Below are 20,621 nucleotides of genomic sequence, written 5' to 3'. Positions count from 1 at the left end.
CACAATACCTTTATGAATATCGCGGTTGGCGAATTCGGCTTCATAATCAGGCACTTCTCTGTCCCATCTCTCAACCTTCTTTGGCAATTCACTCAGCTCCGCTTCCATGGTCTTCCTAACTCCAAGTGTATCCTCGTCTAATGGAATAAAGTGACCGGAAAACACGCCGGAGATACTGAAGACCCGGATGGGATCCGACAGATGCCCATACAGTTCATAAAAGGGTGACGACGATGGAGTAAGTGGAAGACAAGATCGGTAAAGTTGCCAAGGGCGGTCTCTGGATACGTGACCGTGGAAAAGAGTCCTTAAAGCTTCCCCCAGGATTGGAAAATGATCCTGTAGAGCATTGGTAATGTCACGACTCGATTCACCAAATTCAAAGTGATTTAGACTTACAACCAATTCATCCTGCACATATACCGCCCTTGTAGGTACCATCACAATGTATGAGAGCAAGTTTCGTGTAAGCAAACGGTTGAACTCTCTCTGTAATTCATTGGACTCGTCGGAAAGAAGTGCTGAGGGGTCCAAGTGAAGGAATAACCTATTGAACGCATAATTGACATGTATGGGCCACTGCTTAGTGACAAAACTCTTCCACTTCTTTTCATCTCCCAAAGGATGTTCGATGGGGATGTCGAGCCCATTTCGCTCGCTGATACCATTTATGAATCGAAGGAGTGGTAATCCGAGAAAATATTTGTCCCCGTGAATGAAGAAGACTTTATCACTTCCCTCGCCAATCGGATCACCTGTAACAAATTCCCTTGCAGTCGCGTGGTAGAATTTGATATCCTCTGCATTGTCCGAGGGAAGATCGACCATTGAGCTGATGGGTTCCAAGGTTGCACGAACCTCATCCTCAGAGATCTCCAGTATTTGTGACATCCCATGCACACTAAACGCCACGGGTGCCGTAACCATGGTGCCAATCACCGCATGATAATTCTTGGCCACTTCTGGATGGATCCTGGAGCGGTCTGGCATGTAAGCTCGATGGAGTATACGCAAATACTCAGAGTTGAGGTCCGCTGGTGCATGGATAAGATTGCATAAGTGTCGGAACTCCGATTGCAGTGTGCGGCCATGTCGAGTCTGGAGTGCGACGTCGCGGACTCGGATCGAAGCCATGATGGGTAATCCGCGGCAAGCAAAAGCAAAAGCGTCCAGATCTTCACTTGTTGGTTTCCACGTTGATTTCTTGATACAATCCCGAAGCCCTTCCTCTACCATGAGCCGGATTGTGTGGAAAGTTTCATCCTTTGAGATCTTATCAACGTCTTCGCATGGGATGATGAGACCCTGATCCCGGGCTTCATCCCAAGCTGTAACAACCTGTGTCTCAGGTCGACAACTGACCAATGCGGCAAAAGCAGAGGGTAGCTTATGAAGCAGAACTACGAGCTTCATCAAGGATTCGAGCGTCCCCGGGTCCCCACATTCATCTAATCCATCTAGAATAATAATGAAGCGGTCTTTCTCTGAAGACAATATATCCCCAAGTTGACGTATAGGGTTGATTATCCAAGCCTGCATCTGTTTTTCCAGAACAGGACCCTGAACCTTCTTCAAAGATTGCGGATGCCGGAGTTCCTTTATAAGTAGGCTCTTGTATTCCGGGCTGAACTCCGCAAGCTGGAGAGCAAGGGTCGATGGAAAGCGTTCAATGGAATCGAGGCCAGTTCCCTGCTGATTCTTATCCCAGAAGAAAGATGCTGCCAAGCAACCTTGGTTGTCAAGAGTGGAGGCCACGCTCAGAGACACCGCAGTTTTCCCAGTTCCCGGCGAGCCACGCAACCAGACAAATCGGTTCTTGGGATCCTTCAGATGATCAAGGATTGAGCTGCGAATTTTATCGCGTGTTGTTTCAAGACATTCTGACTTGCTTTTTACTGAGAAATATTCGGCGTCCGCCTTTGCAAGCTTCGAGAGTTCATCTGAAGAATATTACTGAGTGGAAGAAATCTAGGATTAGCAACCGGACAAGACGGACAATCTACCGATGTCCGGATTGTGCTAAGGAGATTTAAAGTGGTTGCCACTGTCTGCCGCCGACGTTTTAGTTAGTCAAGGTTTAAAAGTATGATATATCTCAACGAACCGCGAAACGAGAGACAGCATTAGCAACACAAGTCTTAACATCGGCTATTTTTTGGGTTATCTCGGTCGCTGAGATCACTCTCTTTCCCACTTTTTGACTTTCGAGGGATTTAATCCGTCTAACTTGCTCTTCCAGATCACTATCGGCAAGGTTTGAAGTCAAACGGACAGTCGAGAGACTGCATGCACGTACGAGTGAAATTCTTTGATCAGTGAAACAACTTCAGGTGGGATCTCACCAGCTTGACTCGTCCACATTTGAAGTGGCTGCAAGATGGTGGTGTAGGCCCTTTTGACCTCGTCGTTCAATCCTTTGAGATTTTCATCATTTCCGTCGACTGTCTGCACACATCACGAATGGCTAAGATTTGGTATACTTATCAACACAGACTAGAACATTCGCAAACCTCATAGAGCTGTAGCCATGTCAGAAGTAGATTGGGGATCGCGTCGAGATTCGGAACCGGAGAAAATCGAAGAGCGGAGACGGCACTTTGGAGAATCAGCCTCGTGGCGCCAATGATCGTTTTCTTTCGACCGGTATCCGAGCTGGACAGCGGCGCGGCTGCGAGCTCTGAGAGGGGGGGTACGTTGATACCCTTGTGTCTCAGTTGCGCATGGACGCTTGTACTGTCGGTGTTGTGATCGGTGTTGAGTGTTGCACGCTGATCATTAACATCCTGCTCAGGGGGTGGAACGGGCGTGCTCGATTTGCCACGATTGGGACTTAGCTTTCTATGGATGCTTCCAATCGCACGGGAGAAGAAAGATCGCGGTTTCTTCGAATCACCACAATCTTCACACAGTTCGGTCTGGGCGGTCGCCCGAGGCTGGGAATAAGATCCCATCAACCGTCTGCGTTGGTTGTGGCGGGTGATGTCACTCTCCTGGGATATCTGGGACCCAGTGATTTGGATTTGGGGGATGTGGGGTGGGGAGGATGAGAAAAGCGACGGTTGCGGATGGCTGCACGATGTTCCAGGGCGTTGCAAGGAGTCCGAAGGATTTTGTACGCTAGACATCGTGCAGGTGTGGATAGCAGTCAACAGAGGTATGAAAGAGTAAGAGTTGCTGGTGGATGGAGGATCTTGAAATGCTTTGGTACAATAGAGGCGGCAACCGAGATGTCACACTTTGAACTGAGTAGATAATGAACTGACGACCCTTCGAGAAGAGGAAGACCCAGTCCCCCATTCGCGATGAAATTTCAAAAACTAGTGGCTGAGCCTCTCCGCCTCACGACATCACCGTCTGAGTGATCATCATTGATGCGTTAGATGAGGGCGACACGGAAGCGTTCCCACGCCCTGCCGACACACTTCGAAAATCAAAACGTCAAATTCTTTGTCACTTCGAGACAATTCGACCTCGTTGACCGTTTTATATCACCTAATTACCCTATCGATCGCCTCATCATCAATCTTTCGGATGATGCTAATACAAATGACTTCGTTATCTACATCCAACCTCAACTCCCCGAACTGAAGGATGTGCATGATGGTTTGAAAGACGGAATCGGGGAAGGAGTTTCAAAGGCTACATAAAGATCACTGGTGGTGATGCATCGAAGATGTTAAATAAACTGCTCGACGATAATCCCAACCGATCAAGGGCCTCCGCTGAGGAAATGATGGATAGGCTGTATGTATGCGAGTATTTTGGAGAAGTGTAACCGTACACGACTACCCGATTGTGATGGAGGCAATATTAATGGCACAGAAGCCACTATCTGTTTCAGCTTGGGATCTGGTACCACTGCTGGAGTCGGACCTCCGATATACATTGGCTCAACTTGCACCCCTTGTCTCAGGAGTCAGGGACCCTGATAGGCCGATTTGTATTCCGCATCAGTTCTTTCATGACTTTCTCACGGACCGAATCGATCCTCTTACCACCCACACTTCGTCGGTTTGCAGTAAATACGAGGAGGGAGAACGCTAGAGCCTCATCGAAATCTTGCCGCTGAAGGATTTAGGGCTGATCGAAGGCTTATCCGAAAGGGCTAACTAAGCTGCCACCCAGGTGCTGTCTGAACACGTCCATTACGCATGCCGGCATTTCGGGCATCATCTCAACCAAGTTCAAGAGCCGCTGGAAGTTGTTCGCACGTTTCTCAATGAGCAAATAGCGCACTAGATAGAATCCCGTGCGAGGGCGGAAGGGTACATTAGCATATCATCGTCCCCCGAATGGGCCAAGGTACGTTCCATCGGTAGCATTCATTTGGAGTCCTTATTCAGTATCTTGTTCCTTCACCTGAGCATCGATTGGACCTCGAAAGAAGTCATTCGCATGTTGATCAAAGGCTTCGGCAAAGTGTTTCGCATTCTTTTTAGGTTGCAAGAGGCAATAGGAGCTAGCAAATGCGCTGTGCCATTGGCTTGTGTCTGCGGACCCAGAGTCCTCATGCTCGAGGTGATCGAAGACAGCGTCAGACTCTGGCGTGAGCTAGTTGTCATCCGTCCGACATCATAGACCCCAAATTTTAGCTGGAGCACTCCGGAATCTTGGCGCATCACTCAACAAACTCAGACGACATTCCTAGGTGCTGCGGTGATCAAAGAAAATGTCAGACTCTGCTGCGGCCTAGTTGCCATCCGTCCAACAACATACACTCCGTATTTGGTAGCGCTCAGGAATCACTCAACAAAATTGGATGGCATTCCGAGGCGCTCGCGGTGATCGAGGAAAGTGTCGAACCCGGCGTGGGCTAGTTGCCATCCATCCAGCATCGTTTGGCTCGAGCACTCCGGAATATTTTTGTATCATCCGACACACTTGGACAGCATTCTGATGCACGCATGGTGATTAAAGAAAGTGCGAAACTCTGACGCAGACCAGTCGTTGTCCATCTGTCATCCAACACCCCAATTTAGCTGGAGCAGAGTCTTTTTGTATCACTCGACGGTCTTGGACAGCACTTCGAAGCGCCAGGAAAATGTCAAACTCCGGCGCGAGCTAGTTGCTGCCCACCCAACATCATACACCTCGAGCGCTCCAGAACCTTAAAGTATCATTCAACAAACTTCCTGAGGCGCTTCCCGTGATCGAAGAAAGTGTCAACTTATGGCGTGAGTTAATTTGGGCGGCATTACGTGGCACTCGCAACGGTCAAAGAAAGCGTGAAACTCTGGCGCGAGCTAGTTGCCATCCATCCGACACCACACGCCTCGGATCTGGCTGGAGCGCCCTGGAACCTTTCTGAATCACTTGACAAACTTGGGTGACGTTCCAAGGCGCTCACAGCAATTGAAGAAAGTCTGAAACTCTGGCACAAGCTAGTTGCACATCCCAGATTTGGCTCGAGCCCTCTGGAACTTCTTTGTACCACTCGACAATTTTGGATGGCATTCTGAGGCGCTTGCAGCGATTGAAGAAAGCGCCAACCTTTGGCGTGAGCTAGTTGCCAACATACACCCCTGATTTGGCTGGGGCACTTGGAAATCTTCTTGTATCACTTGACAAACTCGGACGGCACGACGAAACATTTAGCGTGATCGAGAAAAGTGTGGAACTCTGGCGCAGGCTAGCTGCCAGCCATCCAACATCATATACCCCGTATTTAGCTCGCGCGCTCCAGAATCTTGAAGTTTCATTCGACAATCTTAGGCGGCATCCCGAAGCACTGACAGTAATCGAGAGAAGTGTGAAACTCCAACGTGAGCTAGTTGCTGTCCATCCGACATCATACACCCTGGATTTAGCTGGTGCGCTCCGGAACCTTTGTGTATCGCTCCACAAATCCAAACGTCGTCCCGAGGCACTCGTGGTGATTGAAGAGTGTCAAACTCTGGCACGAGCGATTCGTTGTCCATCCACATCCCGGATCTGGCTGGAGTGCCCCAAAATCTTTTTGTATCACTTGATGAAGGCTGGGACGATGTTATGAGGCGCCCACGGTGATTGAAGAAAGTGTGGAACTCTAGTGCAAGCTGGTTGCCATCCATCCGACCATACGCCCTGGATTTGAATGGAGCGCTCTGGATTCTTTTATACGATTGTTACGTAGCGATTTTATGGCTTATGTGCGGCTTCACACCATCATTACATCCAATCGCTACTCACTCATATATGGCGGCCAAAAGATGAATCGAATATATCCAGTTGTGATGACCAATTGGATTCCAATTATGCCACCCCCATCCTTTTCTCGTCATGTCGAAACTCGAGAGAAGATACACTTTAATCAAGGCTGCAATATTATCGCGTTCAGGGCCTCGCTGATATGGCTTATCTAGTTACCCATGCTCAAGATCAGGAAACAGGGCATGCCTGTGCAACGGCCAAGATGGACCGGCATCACGGACGTCTTGTCCACCAGTGAGTTCACAACACGCACTCGCTGGCGGCATCGTCACAGTTAAATCCGCAATAATTAGATTCCTCCTATACGGTCACCCCTCTATGGATTTCATTCCAGCTGTCTGGACAGTTTCTATATTTACTATATATAGTGCATACGCCGGGCTCCGGCAACGCAATAATGGAAATATTGCTTAGGTCTTACAGATATACTGCAAGGTCCGAACTAGGGGGCATTCAAGAAGCCTATCGCCTCGAGACACGAGAGGGATGAATTTCCCCCAGATGTCGGTTTATCTGGCAATTTGAACTACACGAACGTTTTTGTTTTTGTTAGCATTTTACAGCATCTCGTCTACATGAACCATATCTTCTATGTAGGATTGGCGTTTGCGAAAGGACATGTTTGGTCTTTATTGGTGAGGAAACGTTACGCGGTGCGCACTGCTTCAACTCGAAGCTGCCAGGAGGTACCTCAAGAAGTTATTTGTCAGGGGAGGGCATGATACAATATCATTCGGACAACTCCGCTATTACGGGTTTGACATCACGTGGTTGGATAGAACCTATATATAGTTTGTTTTTTACTTCTCTCCTTCCCCCCTTACGACTATGGGCTGTATTTGCATACACAATATGCCTTAATGACACTTGTTTCACAAGATTTTAAACAGCCTGATCTCTCTTTTCTCATTTTATTTTGGTGCGTAGTGCACGCTCTCGCCACACTCTGCTCAAGCCAGAGGCTCCTTCACCCTGGCTTGATTCCTGAAAGCTGGCAAGATTAGCCCTCTCTTCCTCTACATTGCAACGTGAGGAAGAAGAGTCTGCATACCCTCGTAGTTGACTCCAGATTGCAGGGGTTCACATGGCTCGGACATGATATGCTGTTCCTGACTGCTTATTTCCTAACTATACTGTATGTTTTGAAATTCTTAGGATACTCTGGTGAATCCAGACCAATAATTATATGACGCGACTAACGTGATGAACTTCGATGACTTGAGTGAAGATAGCACCAACATTTGGGCTTGGGATATTCCAAAGATTGTATGGGCAGTGAGTTCTGGCAAGATACCGATGAAGAAACGGTGCACAATGATAGGTACGGTCCCTGTTCCAGGTTGACCACTTATTTTTGAGTAGCTTTCCTGATCCTGCCAACGTCACCACGTCGTTTCACGATCGAACTCAAGCCACATCGAACCGAAAGTTAGCGAAACCGGGAGACACAGAATCACCGTTTAAGCATTAATTCGTACTGCGTCAAGACCCGCCGAGATTGCATGCTGCAATCCATTGTTTAGACATGAGGCGTTGCGCATGGCGAATGGTGTATTCACTCACAATGTGGGGTATGGTTTCCCTGAAGATACTAACCCTAAAACATTCCCTCAGCACGTCCCCGCAAAGATCCTAAATTATTTTCAACACAATCCAGAAAATCCCTCCACTGGCTCATGTGGACATCTTACGAGCGGTGGGAACAGTCAAGTCCATGCACGGGTTTCTGGTTTTGTGGGAATGACTCCGGCTGCGCCTCTTTCGCAAAATGGTCCATTACGATGAATTTGCTCCTTAGGACATCGAAATACCTCCGCAAGTTGAGAGCAAACAATTCCGTATTTCATTCACAGGCACAGTCGTTATTTGTAATACATTTGGCTGCTAATTTTACAATTGAAACAGGCTACTTCATGAATTCCGTGCGCTTTATGTATTTCACCAGAGTACTCCATGCTTGATGTCGAATTGGTGAGTTGTATGTTCTCCAACATGGAATCTGGCCGGGCCTCGATGAGTTGCGGGTTTAATGCGCCTCGATAGGACTTTTGCTTCGAAATCCAGTTTGTCTAGTTTGGCCACGGTACCATCCACCTGTTGCGTCAACGAAATCAGTATCCACTATTATCATCCAGGAGGGTTCATCCTACTCTTCGAAGGCCCAGGCGCAAGTGCTGTTCCAAGTACCTTGGTACTTGATCCTCACGCACATGTGGTATCTTGTCTTGAATGGTGGATGTGAGGTGCACGAAGCCTTCAATGGGTTCATGCTCATGAGAACGGCAATTATCACAATCTTCTGGGAGATAGGTGATGAAAACGTCGTAGGTTCCGACAAGATCACTGCTGGAAAACCACGAATGCGGGTCTTTTGGTACTTCACCGAAGAAAACAACGATGGAAAAGCTCTGTCTAATAACGAAGGGCTTGATCCGGAAGCGGATGGACCACGAAGTGATGTGAGAGTGGTGAGATAAGCCCTTGAAGACTCGGTTGGATGAGCCACCATATAACTGATTGATCGTCTCTCGAATATGATGACGTGGATCTCCCTTAACATCCAGATATTCGGGATAAGTGTGATTGAAGACTTCGTGAGAGCGTATCAAGTCCGAGTTCCAGTATGAATTATTCGAATTCCAGAACGGAGTAAGATCTTAAACCGAAAGGCAAGTCAAAAGGCAACATTCCGGGGGGGTTGGCCAACTTACCTTCTGTCAATTCGGGTCCAGAAACCCATTGGTCTTCGTGCAATGTTTTCCATAGGGACAGCAACCGGTCAACTTGCGCATGATGCAGAAAGAATAGCGGGTCGTAGGCTGCAAACCAAAAATCAACAACAAGATAGGATTCGAACGATCTTTCCTACCTCCACACGCACTAGAAAAATGTCCGTTACGCCGACAAGGACATGAATGGTGTCATGAAGCGCTTCCAGACTGCTAGTAGAGCCCGTTTGAGTTTGTTTTTTGTTGCTGAACTCTTCCCAATCGTTGATTTCAAACAAGTCATGTGTGTGCATCGTAATCTGCTCCTGCGCTTGAGTCAAGTAGCTTCAAGATCACCATGAATCAGAACAGAGTAAAGAAAAATTTAGTGTCCTACTTTCTGATCTCCTGGATTGGCCTGTCGCTGTAAGGGTGCCTGATGGTTCTCGTCCACTCTTTATATTCTGGCGGGAATGATCCCGTCGACTTGTCGCCAGTCCTGTAAGCGTAGTAAAGAAAAGGATTCTCCACGTTCCTTGGCCCTTTGGGCGTGATAATCCGCAGAGTGGAGCGACTGATCAGAATATCGGGAGGCACGGCTCCCCCAGGCCTCGCCCAATCCCAGAATGGTTGACGGAGATCCAACGCAGCTTCCAGCCACTCATCCTGGTCCTTTTTATACTGCCCGGCAATTTCCAGGGCTTGTTGGCTGATGAGTTGCTATATATTGCACAACGAATTAGTTTGTTTAGTATATCCAAATATGATTGACTGACTTCGAAGAGCGCAACGTAGGGCCTATGCCAGGTCGCGAAGATAGGCGTAGCATGCCTGCAATATATGCCATTGCCCACGTTGGACTGGTTCCAATGGACGAGTGGAAATCCATGAAGCCCAGCGACCTGGTAGTACGACTCCATCTGATCTTCCGGTAACTGTTGTAACCTTTCTATAGACCGAAATACGACGTGTAAGCAGGACGTAACTTAAAAGAGATGTGTTTAACCAACTCAGCGCTTGCACGTAAAGCGAAAAGAATTTCTCGTTTTTAACGAAATCGTGGATCTCGAGTCGAGCGGGTAAGGGCCCGAGTCGGTTAGGCCACGACTGTACGTCCTGTGGGAATTGAGGAGGGCCTCTCCCCGAAAATTGCCGCGGGAGCCGAGCGCCCGTAATGATGATCTTGGAGGTGGCCTGTGGAAATATAGGTTGAAGAGTTTCGTCCGGCTCGTCATCAGATTCCACTGGCCGAGCCGCATCCAGAACAAAATCAATTAGTTGTCGTTCTTCTTTCCTGTCAGGATCTGCTTCTGACGGGATTTCGATCTATAGTACGTGACTGAAATTAGCTATGATCTGTTCAAACTTAGTTTGACTAACCGGTTTGTTTGGGCCCATGAAGGTCCATGCTCTGCCGTTTTGGTGGTGAATAGTGCTGTGGATCCATCATCAGTAAGAGGTGCCAGTTCAGCGTAGCGGAATGCGTCCTTACTAGCCCTTGGGTGACCACAAGATTCTCCATTGATATGGATCTGCGTGAAAGGCTATCTTAGTTTCATCCGTGGCACTGTAAATGTCACTGAAATTCACTATCTCCAATGTCTACTTCGTCTTCATAATGTCCAGGGGAAGTATATTTGCCATTGGAAAGGCGAATGCTCCCATCAGGAAGAATATGGAACTGAAGGTTTGGTGAGGCGACTTCTGGTAGTTAGGGGGAGCATACACGCACAGCTTGGTCTAATTTCGGCCTATCAAGGTCAAATTTGCCAGAAATCAAGGCGCTAAACTCCACCGAGCTTCCCGCGGCAATCCTCTCATTGCTAGACTTGAGGATAATGTAAGAATAAGGAGGGAGAGCTATACCAGGTCCTCGCGCCGGGAGATCGTCCAGATCAGGCTGTGTAGTCATGATCGAAAGAGCAAGTCAAAGAGGTGGGCGGTCAAATCATGGAACGTCCTAGATCCGATCGCTTTATAGGGCGTAATCTAATGGCCTCTGCCAGGGATATATTTGATTCCGGGCGCAATTCGACCCAGATGCGCTGAGGTATTTACGATAAGAAACGGTTCCAATGTGTGTGGACATAATACATTACTTGCAGGGACAGTAGAGCTTCTGGGGAAGACCCGAACTGGGCGAGGACGATGCGATGAGCGCGCATCATCAGCGGCTGAGCCTTATCTCTCACGAACTAGTAAGAAGCGGAATTTTCCCATTCACGCTTTGACCCTAACCGTCCGTCAATTGACGATCTCCATTAGTCTAAATCCCGAATGACATGATACACGCGGCATTTCCTTGCACAGCATTGTGAGAGAATCATTTCAGTATTCATCGCTGGAATTTTATCCAGCTGGACTAAAACCAGCACTAGCTTTTTTACCAGTTTCCCCCAACGTGTGCTCTAGGCCCACTTGGCGTGGCGGACATGACACGGAGATTAGCCTTTCGGCAGATGGTTGACCGCATGCATCAATCTCGCCTTCATAGAGTCCTTCTCCGGATAATTGAGCGCTCTCGCGAGCAGCAACTCAAATATTCAGGAAGAAACGACACGTAAGACGGCGGCCGCACGGCCACCACATGATCAATATGATCACCGTTATTATCACGCAGTAATATTATTTGCTACTACGCCATATCTCGTGAACCCTTCAGGGACATTCCAGGGGAAAAACTTCGTACTGCCGGAAAAGAGGACCGAAGAAGCCCATGGATAAGGTATTATATCGTCTTAGACCTTGGTCCTCCTAGCTCCGGTGTTGAACGGTTACGGCGCCTTTTCCCATCGCAAGCCCTTCGTTTTCGGGCTCCCGCACAATCGAGGATCGGGGAGGAAAGGTTAGGTGGGCTCTAGATTAGAAGAGGAGATGCGGACAGCCGTGCGGGGATGTGTGACCGAATAGGCAGTTTATGCAGGTGTCCTGAGCCGTCCGCAATAAGAAAGATACTCGCACACGCGAGAGTTATGTACTATTGCAAGGCATAGTAGAGTATTTTGAACAAACTCGAGTTTAACAATCTAGGTAGGGATAGGATGCGCGCGCATCTGTGGCTGAATAGCGCCCCCGATCCAATTCAGCCATTGTCTATTCACAAAAGCACAATCAAATCGAAGTCATGTGTTGGACGATTCATTCAAGTCAAGCGATACTCGGATTCCTGGCTGAAATGCATCTATATGCCCAGGTCTGGGCCTAGTGACCGCAGTCCACCATCACTGCTGATACAGCAGTTCTAATTTGGCCAAAAAAATGACACCAACACCTTTTCTGAACATGAAAATGTGACTCGGTCATTAGGCACCAATGAGGAGTTTGTGTTAGGCCATGCTTCCCATGCAACCCACACGCGTGCTGCATGGGGGTCATCTGATTGGCGCAATCAGTTAATAATATTCGCAGAAGCTCCACCAAACCGCAGCTATTGTGCAGGTGAAAGTATATAGCGCCTACGCATCGAAGAATGAGCCCGCAGCACATTTGGGAAAACGAAGCACAGAGAGGCCAAATCAGCGCACAGGCTAGTAGCCTTTCACCTGGGCTGCTAGATAACGGTGCCATGATGGGGGGCCCATGTTATCAATACAAAACAGGATTCTTCCTGCAGGAAGCGTAGAGATTCTTGATTGAGCGTGCCTATATCTTCATGAGAGTACTTGATCAGCTGCTTCACGCTGCGATCATAGCAGGATACTATCTGCCGGATTTCGGCCAACTCCGCTAAAGGTCGGACATATCCGGCCAAGAACATGAAGAGGTCCGACGGACTCAATGGACGGTCCACAGCATACCAAGAAACAAGAAATTTCAACAGTTTCCCTGGAATTTTGAAAATAGCAATAAACCAACTGCTATTCATGTCACCATGGGAATTTCTGTGCGTGGAGACCATTCATCTTTCCAGTGACATCGCTGGTCTCGGGGTTGGAACAAACTGTTTGCGCACGGACATTTCCTTGAAGGATTGCCTGATGCTTCCGTTTTTGGAGTCCATGTTGATGGACGCAGTCATGGATGGCTTGACGACGAAAATTCTCTCTCTCTCTCCCCTCAGTTCATGTATCTAGAACTGAGGTGAGATAGTGTTAGTCTTGTTGCACAATGTAACAATGTGTAAATATGTTACCAGTGCTTACACGATGCTAGGTAATTACAATATATTAATAGTTCATGTATCTAGAATTGAGCGCTTACACGACGCTGGTTCATAAATCTCAATAGAAACTTTATGAACAAAATCCTATTTCAGAAGTTACACTACTGCTCACCCAATTCTCAACCAATCTCCACGATTCAACATGCGTTGGAAAGTAGGGAAATGTAGCCATGTATGTATAGATTAGGTTTGTTTTGTTTTTTTTTTTAAGAAAAAAAAGAGTCCCAAATGTAGTGAATATAAGAAAGAAAAAAAAAACACAGCCTGGCAGAAAGCCTATTTGTTGCCTCAGATATCATCCATATGTCAATACAAAACCTTTGACACCAATTTCAAGCTGAAATGAGCCTCCAGTTATGTAGAATTGTGTCCTCCACACTTTGGTGACCTAAACTCCCACTGCATTTAGGACAACTTAAAAATAAAAATAAAAAAACAGATCTATTGATCTATGTAACCCTACCTAATATACATGGCTACATTTCCTTCGGTGCTCTCCAACGCATGTTGAATCGTGGAGATTGGTTGAGAATTGGGTGAGCAAAAACAGTGTAAAATTCTGAAGCGGGATTTTTTTTTTTGAATTATGGGAATTTTGAAAATAAATAGGTTCATGATGCGCATGCATGCACGCAAAGGAGGCTTTTTCTAAGGTGAGCAGAGGCCTTGATTTCCGTCATCCAAACAACGTAAAGGGCCATAATGTGGAGCAATTCAGGTTACAACCCCAAATTCTGTGGTTTATCCTTATCCCCCCCAACCGTTTGACATTCTACAACTACTGTCTGGTGGCCGAAAGTCCCAGTATTCCAAGTGCTATCTCCCTATGCTTGAAAACTCGAGTTGAACATGCGACAATTTGAATTGACATTACGAATTACACAAAACTATGCAAATACACACACAGGACGATAAGACCCGAGGGGAAAAACAGCGATAGCGAATTGTCCTCTAGAACGATCTCTGGGCAGCAGGGCAGCTTTTTCTTGTTCGAAAAAAAAAAAAAAGTTCCCCAACCCCAATCCCTCCTTTCTTATCTCTGATTCCTATTCCTCATCACCCTCGTTCGTACAGCTCTCTCCCAAAGAACAAGCCTATCCTCAAGCGCCTTGATATTCCCCGCATCAAAAACATCACCCGACGTAGGCGGTCGTCTCACCGACGATGATTCAGCAGACGCCCCAACCGTCGGAGTGTAGGTGGAGGAGTTGGAGTTCGCTCCGTTCACATTGTGAGCCGAAGGGGGCCGCAAGAAGCCATCATGAGCACTCCTCGGTTCAGTGGGAAGTGAGCGTTTGTGACCGGCCAATGATCCACGATCCGCCGATGGACTAGGACTCCTACTCCTACTAGCACTTCGATTCTGACTACCAAACATAGTCCCCCATTCACTTCTTTTCCAAACGAGTTCATCCGCAAGTTGAACAAAGGAAACAGCACGCTGAATGTCGGCGAAGGATTTGGGGCTAGTAGAAGATGCAGAATTAAGCGAAAATGCTATAGAGGACGTGTTTGCTGACGGTGGGGTAGAAGGCAAAGTTGAGGAGGCCGTCTCGACTACGAGGGATTGGGAAGGTAGTGAGAGTTTCTTCAAAGGCGAAGGAGATGTGAATGGATGGTGAGGCTTTGGGGTCGGGTGTAAAGGAGAAGATTTGAATACTCCGTTGACTGAATGTATGCGCTTATCTGGGGTCTTCTGATCCGTTGGTGTTGTGCGTGGTATAGGATTAATATGACTGTATGGTTGTTTAATCGGTGTTGAAGGTGAACGTGAAGAGGGAGCCTCCCGCCATCGGTAGATTGTGAACTAGGTAAGGACTGTAATGCGGAAGGAGGGAGATTCAGGAACGACAATATCGACTGTTAACACAAAAACAGAAAAAGACGATAGATACCAGATAAATTAGCCGATTCGAGGCGTTCGAGGAGATAGCGTGAACCAAACCTTCAAAGCGACCTTTGCATCTTCCCCAGACATGCCATCTATCTCAGGTGGCGCGACGGTGGCCGGTGGCAGCGGCTGGGGGGTTTGCGCTTCAGCTTGAGCTTCGGCTTGAGTTTGTGCTTGATGAGGGCGGTGGTTAAGCAAAAAACTGGTTCCAGTTGAAGGAACCGAAGTCGATCTTACCCGGGGAGAAGGAGAACTTGAAGTAACTTGCGGTTCCACTGGACTCGGCCCCGGCCCCGGCGTAGTAGAACGAGCGGCGGGGAACTCCTGCTCCTGCTCGCTCAGTGCATCGGACTCGGAGGGAGTCCTAGGCAGGTGACCAGCCTCTCTTAAGGGAGTCCCCTCAGCCATATTCGAATTCAAAGGAGGCATCGCTTCTGCCTGCTGAAGAAGTTCCTCGCATTCCTTCCGCAAAGTCTTGACTTCTGCTCGCGCAGTTTGTAGTTGCGAAGTAAGCTGCTGCAAAGCCGCCGGCTTAGAGCGTGATGGCTGAGCAGATGAAGGAAATTGGGCTGTAGGGCTGAGCCAACTCGAGTCCTGTGGTACACTGGCTGTATTTCAGTGGAAACAGCTGCCTGACTGACTTGTTCCCGTTCCTCGAGCTCATCTTCCCCAATAACCAGAGCGATCCTTAATGGAGTCCCATGAATGCTGACGGGGGTGGTCGAGTCAGCGTTACTTGTTGGCTTTGATTTCATCACAACGACATCTTCTTCCAGGTCTCCATCACGAGGTGTGAACTGGTGACCGACAAAGAACGGGGATTTCGATGCATCTCGTATGCCGATGGTGGCATGATTAGGTGTGGTAGGTGACCGCGTACCAACAGAATGTAGGCTAGGGGAAAGAAGGAATGGAGATACGGGGAGGAGTTCAACAGGAGGAGGCGGGATAATGTTGAGACTTCCAAAAGCGAGCTTTCTGACGGTGGATGCGTGAAGGAAGGGGCAGAGTTCTGCCTAGAGGGTAACTTGATGTTATTGGTCGAACGAACCGAACGCAAAACGGGTGAGATTGGGGGGAACGATGGGATGTCGAGTTCATCGGGCTTGTTCAAGGGGCCGCCAAGGAGCCGAAGGCGAATGATGTCAAGGGGCTGGCCTCAGGAAAAATCTGCTGATCAGATTGCTAGGGAAGAACTTACCTCTGGACTCTGGATGATGTTATGCGCTTGGGTTGACGCGGATGGTGCGGGCTGTTCTTGAGCGCCAAATTCTTTACCGACAAGATGATCTGCTGCTGGCGTCGAGTGACGAAACGTATTTCGAACCACTAACTCCTCATCACGATAGAATGGAGGGAGTTCGTTACTCGAGAGATCGGCATCCTAAAGATAACCAGACACGGTCGCTAAATGTGTCGATGGGAAGAAAAGGAATGACGCACAAGTGACAGTTCGGCGGAGGGATCTCTTGGAGGTTCAGGTGAGATGCGCAAATTCGAGCCCACTGTGGCGAAAACAATGTTTTGGGTAGGCTGAGCGGTGTACTTGTGGGGTTGCGAAGTAAGATCAAAACCGTTCCCATCATCATCAATTGCCAAGAGGTCAATAAGAGCTTCAAAGTCATCTTTCCTGGAGACGTCGACGCTCATAGTGCTGAGAGCCTGTTTCTCTCCCCCGGTACTGGATAAATAGCAATGAACACTTGAGGAAGGGACGATGCGCGCTGAACGGGATGGAAATGATGGCGGGGAAAATACGTCATGTGCCGGGAATATATATATATATATATGCTGATTGCGTCACTCTCGTTCAACCCTCTTTTCGGCTTCGAGGAAGATTACATCTGAGGAGAAGAGCCCCTGGTAGTGAGTGCAGATAGGGTGCACTATTTGAGCGAGCCAACTGACTGTATCCATGTGTCGCTCACCTCCAGTCACTTGTGGAATTACCCACAAATAATCCCAAAGATTATAGGACCCAAAAACCACGATTGTCTGCAGGTCGGGTACACCGGTATTGGAGTGAGCGGTCCTTTACGGAGGTGGAGCTAAATGTAGGACCCTCATCATCTGAGGGCAAATACGTCAGAGACGCTCCACCATAATCAATCCGCAGCGCAATAAGCACCCTCGGTAATTCAGACACCCCACCCGCCCAAATCAAGTATTTCCATACTAATATGTACGCGCGCGCTAAGGCACTATTTGATCACAACCACGCCAAACGATGACATTCTTGTCTCAACGGTTTCTTCCCCATAAGTCATCCGAACTCAGATCACCGACCTGTCTCAATACGAGTGAAAACTTTGACGCATGCGTTCATGCAGTTGTAGAATGAGGGCTGAGTTATAGGCGGGTCATGCAGTTTGGTTGCTAAAGGTCAAGCTGTGGGGTTGGGACGTGGTGGTAGGATGGTTGGGATAGTTGGAATTCAGGGGGTGTGGATTGTAGCAATGACGGGAATCCGCCGAGTTCGACACAGTTATTCTGGACTAGGGACTAACAACCTGCGATTCCGCCCTTGCACGATAGTTGGGTCCGAACCTTTTCTGCCGCTGTGCTTGTGGAGAGGCATTTCGATCCAAGGATGGTCAGGTGCTGCTGTGCGGTCAACCGCTCTCAGATTTCGGGCCTTCGGGTTTTCGCTACGACTCGCTTAATTGTGGTGTCCGAACTAATCTTTTGCGCGGTCTGAGACACCAAGTGGTTCAGATATTGGTAATGTATTCCCATCACTCCTGTTGCTGGCCAATACTTGACTAGCCCACCCATATGCGATCTTTGGATATTTACACACCCACCCGCATGTAATTTGTATGGCCATGACATTGGAGCTCAATCGTAAAGAGGCACCTTTGAAATCCAGCGTGTGCAGTTCTTGAGCACTGGTCTAGTACATTACTCTGTTTCTCTCGGTGTCGGACCAGATGAGAGTAGAACCACTAAGATACAGCCGTTTTCGTGAATGCACAACCTGATTTTACATAAAACCGAAAATTGATTAGAAAAACAAAATGGGTTAGAGGTACATACTGAGGACTCCTTACCACCCGACTTTTCATCCTATTCCACCCAACCGCTGCGGGGAAAGCGGAGGTGACGGTGTCAAACCTACATTGAGCACCACGATGAATGTGCGACCTAAATTAGAAAGCAAAAAGAATCGTATCGATTAGAAAAAAAAAGGGGGGGGAGGTTCGAGATAAATATGATAACTACTTACCACCCGAATTTCATCCTGTCCCACCCAATCATTATTGAGAAAAGTCGGGGGGGACGGTGCCAATCCCACATTGAACCATCGTGACAAATGCAACCTAATTTGCAAACGTTAAAAAAAAATCCTATCGATTAGAAAAAAGAAATGGGTTCAAGGCATATGCGGTGGCTTGGCTACTCACCATCCTAATTTCATCTATCTCTTCCCAGTCGTTGTTGGGGGGACGGTGTCACCGCAGACAGTGATGACCACACGATAAAAAAAAAAAAAAAAAAAAAAAAAAAAAAGCAATATGAACACACACACCTAATTGAAAAACCAAATAAGTCCTATCGATTAAAGAAAAAAAAAAGGGTTTTATATATACTTATACGGGAACTATTCACCGCCTGACTTTTATCCCATTCCACCCAGCCGAGGCGCCGCAAACACTCTGTGTGCGTTGACAGGAAGGGAGCCCAAGTGGTATGTAGGCAATCATGTCTACAATACTAATTGGGAACTCCGCACTGACTATATAGCGTGTTTGGAGTGTGATGCCATCACAGGGTGCTTGTCCGTGTATCTTTACATTTACCTCCATCACGTTTGTGTTTGCGTTCATGTTCCCCTTCTCTTTCCTCGTCCTTGCACTCCCGCTCCTGCCATCGTCCTGGCGCCAACTATTACATAAGCCAGAAGGGGGCTGTTGGCACAAACACATGTAAATACATGTTTCGAGGTCGATTTCCAAAGACCAATCTAAATCACTTTTACACGCCACTGGTAGAGTCCAGAATCAGACACCGTGGGTACACTCGAATGTGGTGGTGGTGGTAGATCTATCTTATTACCCGCGGCCTCATTGTGACGTGGCAATGCGGCTATTCCGAAGTCTTGACACCCGTACCCTTGACGTATTCAAAGTGGGCCCCTTGTTGGAACGGGGGAGTGTATTGCCGATCTATGCAATGATAGAAGAGGGGTTTTCCTCGGGAAGCGGGCTCTTCGCTCCCGGGTCATTTTGACTCTCGCGTATATACATTTGCGACATCGAAGCTGTTTATTCGAATACGGAACCCCCCCCCTTTTCAACCATTGTCCTCAGGAGTTCGCGAACTTTATTGTCCCTATTGCCTTCATCGCACCCTCTCTGTTGACGCAGCCTCTGGATGCAGATAGATGCATTCACGCACGCTGTATTTTCTACTTGCTTGGCAGGATCCCAGCCTCTACATGGGTCGCTGCCTTGCTCCACTAGATCCTGGTACTATACTAATCACAGAAGGGTGGAGCGGTGCAAACCGTCCCAATCCAATATTGGCATTTCGCGCCGTCCGACGGACGATCACATTGTGTGCCTTCTTCGAGTCCAAAATCCCAAAGACACGCCCCGTGGAGTCCAGCTTTAGGGGCTTTCCACTCGTTCTGGAACTCATCCACTGAGAGGTCAGTGCCGCAAATCGAGCCGTTTACCACTCCATTAGCGTGACTAACACCATGGATCCAGTCGTCCACTATATCTTGGCAAGCGCCTGTTGGTTGGGTAAACATAGGTTAAGAGCAGGAGCGAATTTTCATTTTTTAGGTTTGGTTTCACCTACCTAGAGACCCCGGGACGACATTCCCAGCGACGATGGCCCGATTAACTTCCGGTGGAGACGTCTTATTAACGCGGCAATTGACTTTGGTAGTGTAGAAATCAGCCACGACGATGGGAAGTATCGCGATTGAGGCAAAGGCGCTCCAGAATCGCATTATTGTGACTGCTTTCACTAAGCGAGGTAGTGTGCATATGGCGTGAGAAGCTATGTAAGGCGTGAATCAAGGGGGTACTAACCTTAGTCTCGAGCTTAGAGGGTTAAGTAAGGAGAAAGGGAGGGGAACTCGACCAGTTATATAGGCCACGATCCAACCAAAGTGAAAAATAATCTTCCCGAAATTTTTCGATCCATTGGGAATGAAGCTGCAACCGACATTGCGGGGAGAACTCCGATCATGATTACATATTGAGCCATCGTCGGCTCTCTCTAACTATGTACACATGTGCCAACCCATATCACACCACCAAGTGCTAAATATTAGCACTAGCACTAGTAGTGCTGATTCAATATGTGGTCGGCATGGGACATTTGACTCCGACCGCATCCAGAGAACCAGAATATTGTGTTGACTGTTAGCCTAGGGTCCTGTACATCTCAGAATAAAAGATTTGAGCTGACAGCGAGAGGAAGGGGAGCCCTGTTGGATGTAGCAGTCGGACGGCCACTGGCTGATGCTGGCTAACCACCGGCCCGACAGGAAACCTCCAATCCGATGGTTGAGCCTCAAAAAGTTGGTTGCAAGCACTATAACCTGTACAAAATGATATTCACAATTTATGAATAATAAAACAAGCCTGATTCCCAACAACCAAGGGAATCCGCTTGGCAGTCAAACCGCTAGAAGGCATTGCAAGGGGGGGGGGAG

General features: G+C 48.0%; 6 protein-coding genes across 6 annotated transcripts; 1 reads left to right on the top strand and 5 right to left on the bottom strand.

The window, feature by feature from the left end:
- Positions 1–260: 260 nt before the first annotated feature.
- Positions 261–3,406, bottom strand: EI90DRAFT_586263 (uncharacterized protein). Its single transcript, XM_039067831.1, has 7 exons — positions 2,511–3,406; positions 2,297–2,445; positions 2,105–2,243; positions 1,997–2,048; positions 548–1,940; positions 400–489; positions 261–339 (listed from the first exon to the last, which is right to left on the bottom strand). The coding sequence occupies exons 1-6, from the start codon at positions 3,123–3,125 to the stop codon at positions 441–443; spliced, it is 2,397 nt and encodes a 798-aa protein (XP_038917612.1). The 5' UTR covers positions 3,126–3,406; the 3' UTR covers positions 261–339; positions 400–440.
- EI90DRAFT_3121949 (uncharacterized protein) lies at positions 3,381–5,992 on the top strand (the record flags this gene model as incomplete). The annotated part of the gene is made up of 2 exons (XM_039063448.1): positions 3,381–3,593; positions 5,507–5,992. The coding sequence occupies 2 exons, from the start codon at positions 3,381–3,383 to the stop codon at positions 5,990–5,992; spliced, it is 699 nt and encodes a 232-aa protein (XP_038917611.1).
- A 2,135-nt stretch (positions 5,993–8,127) lies between these two features.
- On the bottom strand, positions 8,128–11,113 carry EI90DRAFT_3153759 (uncharacterized protein; the record flags this gene model as incomplete). The annotated part of the gene is made up of 12 exons (XM_039065886.1): positions 11,001–11,113; positions 10,630–10,942; positions 10,488–10,578; positions 10,390–10,429; positions 10,278–10,332; positions 9,908–10,223; positions 9,674–9,846; positions 9,295–9,617; positions 9,067–9,242; positions 8,901–9,008; positions 8,340–8,845; positions 8,128–8,283 (listed from the first exon to the last, which is right to left on the bottom strand). Exons 2-12 carry the CDS (start codon positions 10,807–10,809, stop codon positions 8,128–8,130), a joined length of 2,124 nt encoding a protein of 707 aa, XP_038917610.1. The 5' UTR covers positions 10,810–10,942; positions 11,001–11,113.
- Positions 11,114–13,912: 2,799 nt separating this feature from the next.
- On the bottom strand, positions 13,913–14,826 carry EI90DRAFT_3052550 (uncharacterized protein; the record flags this gene model as incomplete). Its single annotated transcript, XM_039059953.1, has 1 exon — positions 13,913–14,826. A coding segment is annotated over exon 1 (332 nt), but the record flags the coding sequence as incomplete, so codon positions are not given.
- On the bottom strand, positions 14,748–16,714 carry EI90DRAFT_3052548 (uncharacterized protein; the record flags this gene model as incomplete). Its single annotated transcript, XM_039059952.1, has 7 exons — positions 14,748–14,877; positions 14,955–15,496; positions 15,538–15,910; positions 15,934–16,055; positions 16,152–16,334; positions 16,394–16,631; positions 16,652–16,714. Coding segments are annotated over 6 exons (1,513 nt in total), but the record flags the coding sequence as incomplete, so codon positions are not given.
- A 2,392-nt stretch (positions 16,715–19,106) lies between these two features.
- On the bottom strand, positions 19,107–19,929 carry EI90DRAFT_3052546 (uncharacterized protein; the record flags this gene model as incomplete). The annotated part of the gene is made up of 2 exons (XM_039059951.1): positions 19,757–19,929; positions 19,107–19,687 (listed from the first exon to the last, which is right to left on the bottom strand). Coding segments are annotated over exons 1-2 (410 nt in total), but the record flags the coding sequence as incomplete, so codon positions are not given.
- Between the last annotated feature and the right edge of the window lie 692 nt (positions 19,930–20,621).

Source organism: Cantharellus anzutake (assembly GCF_015039405.1).
Source record: "Cantharellus anzutake strain C23 chromosome Unknown EI90scaffold_17, whole genome shotgun sequence".
In the NCBI taxonomy this organism is placed as follows: domain Eukaryota; kingdom Fungi; phylum Basidiomycota; class Agaricomycetes; order Cantharellales; family Hydnaceae; genus Cantharellus; species Cantharellus anzutake.
This window is presented reverse-complemented; position numbering and strand designations above follow the sequence as displayed.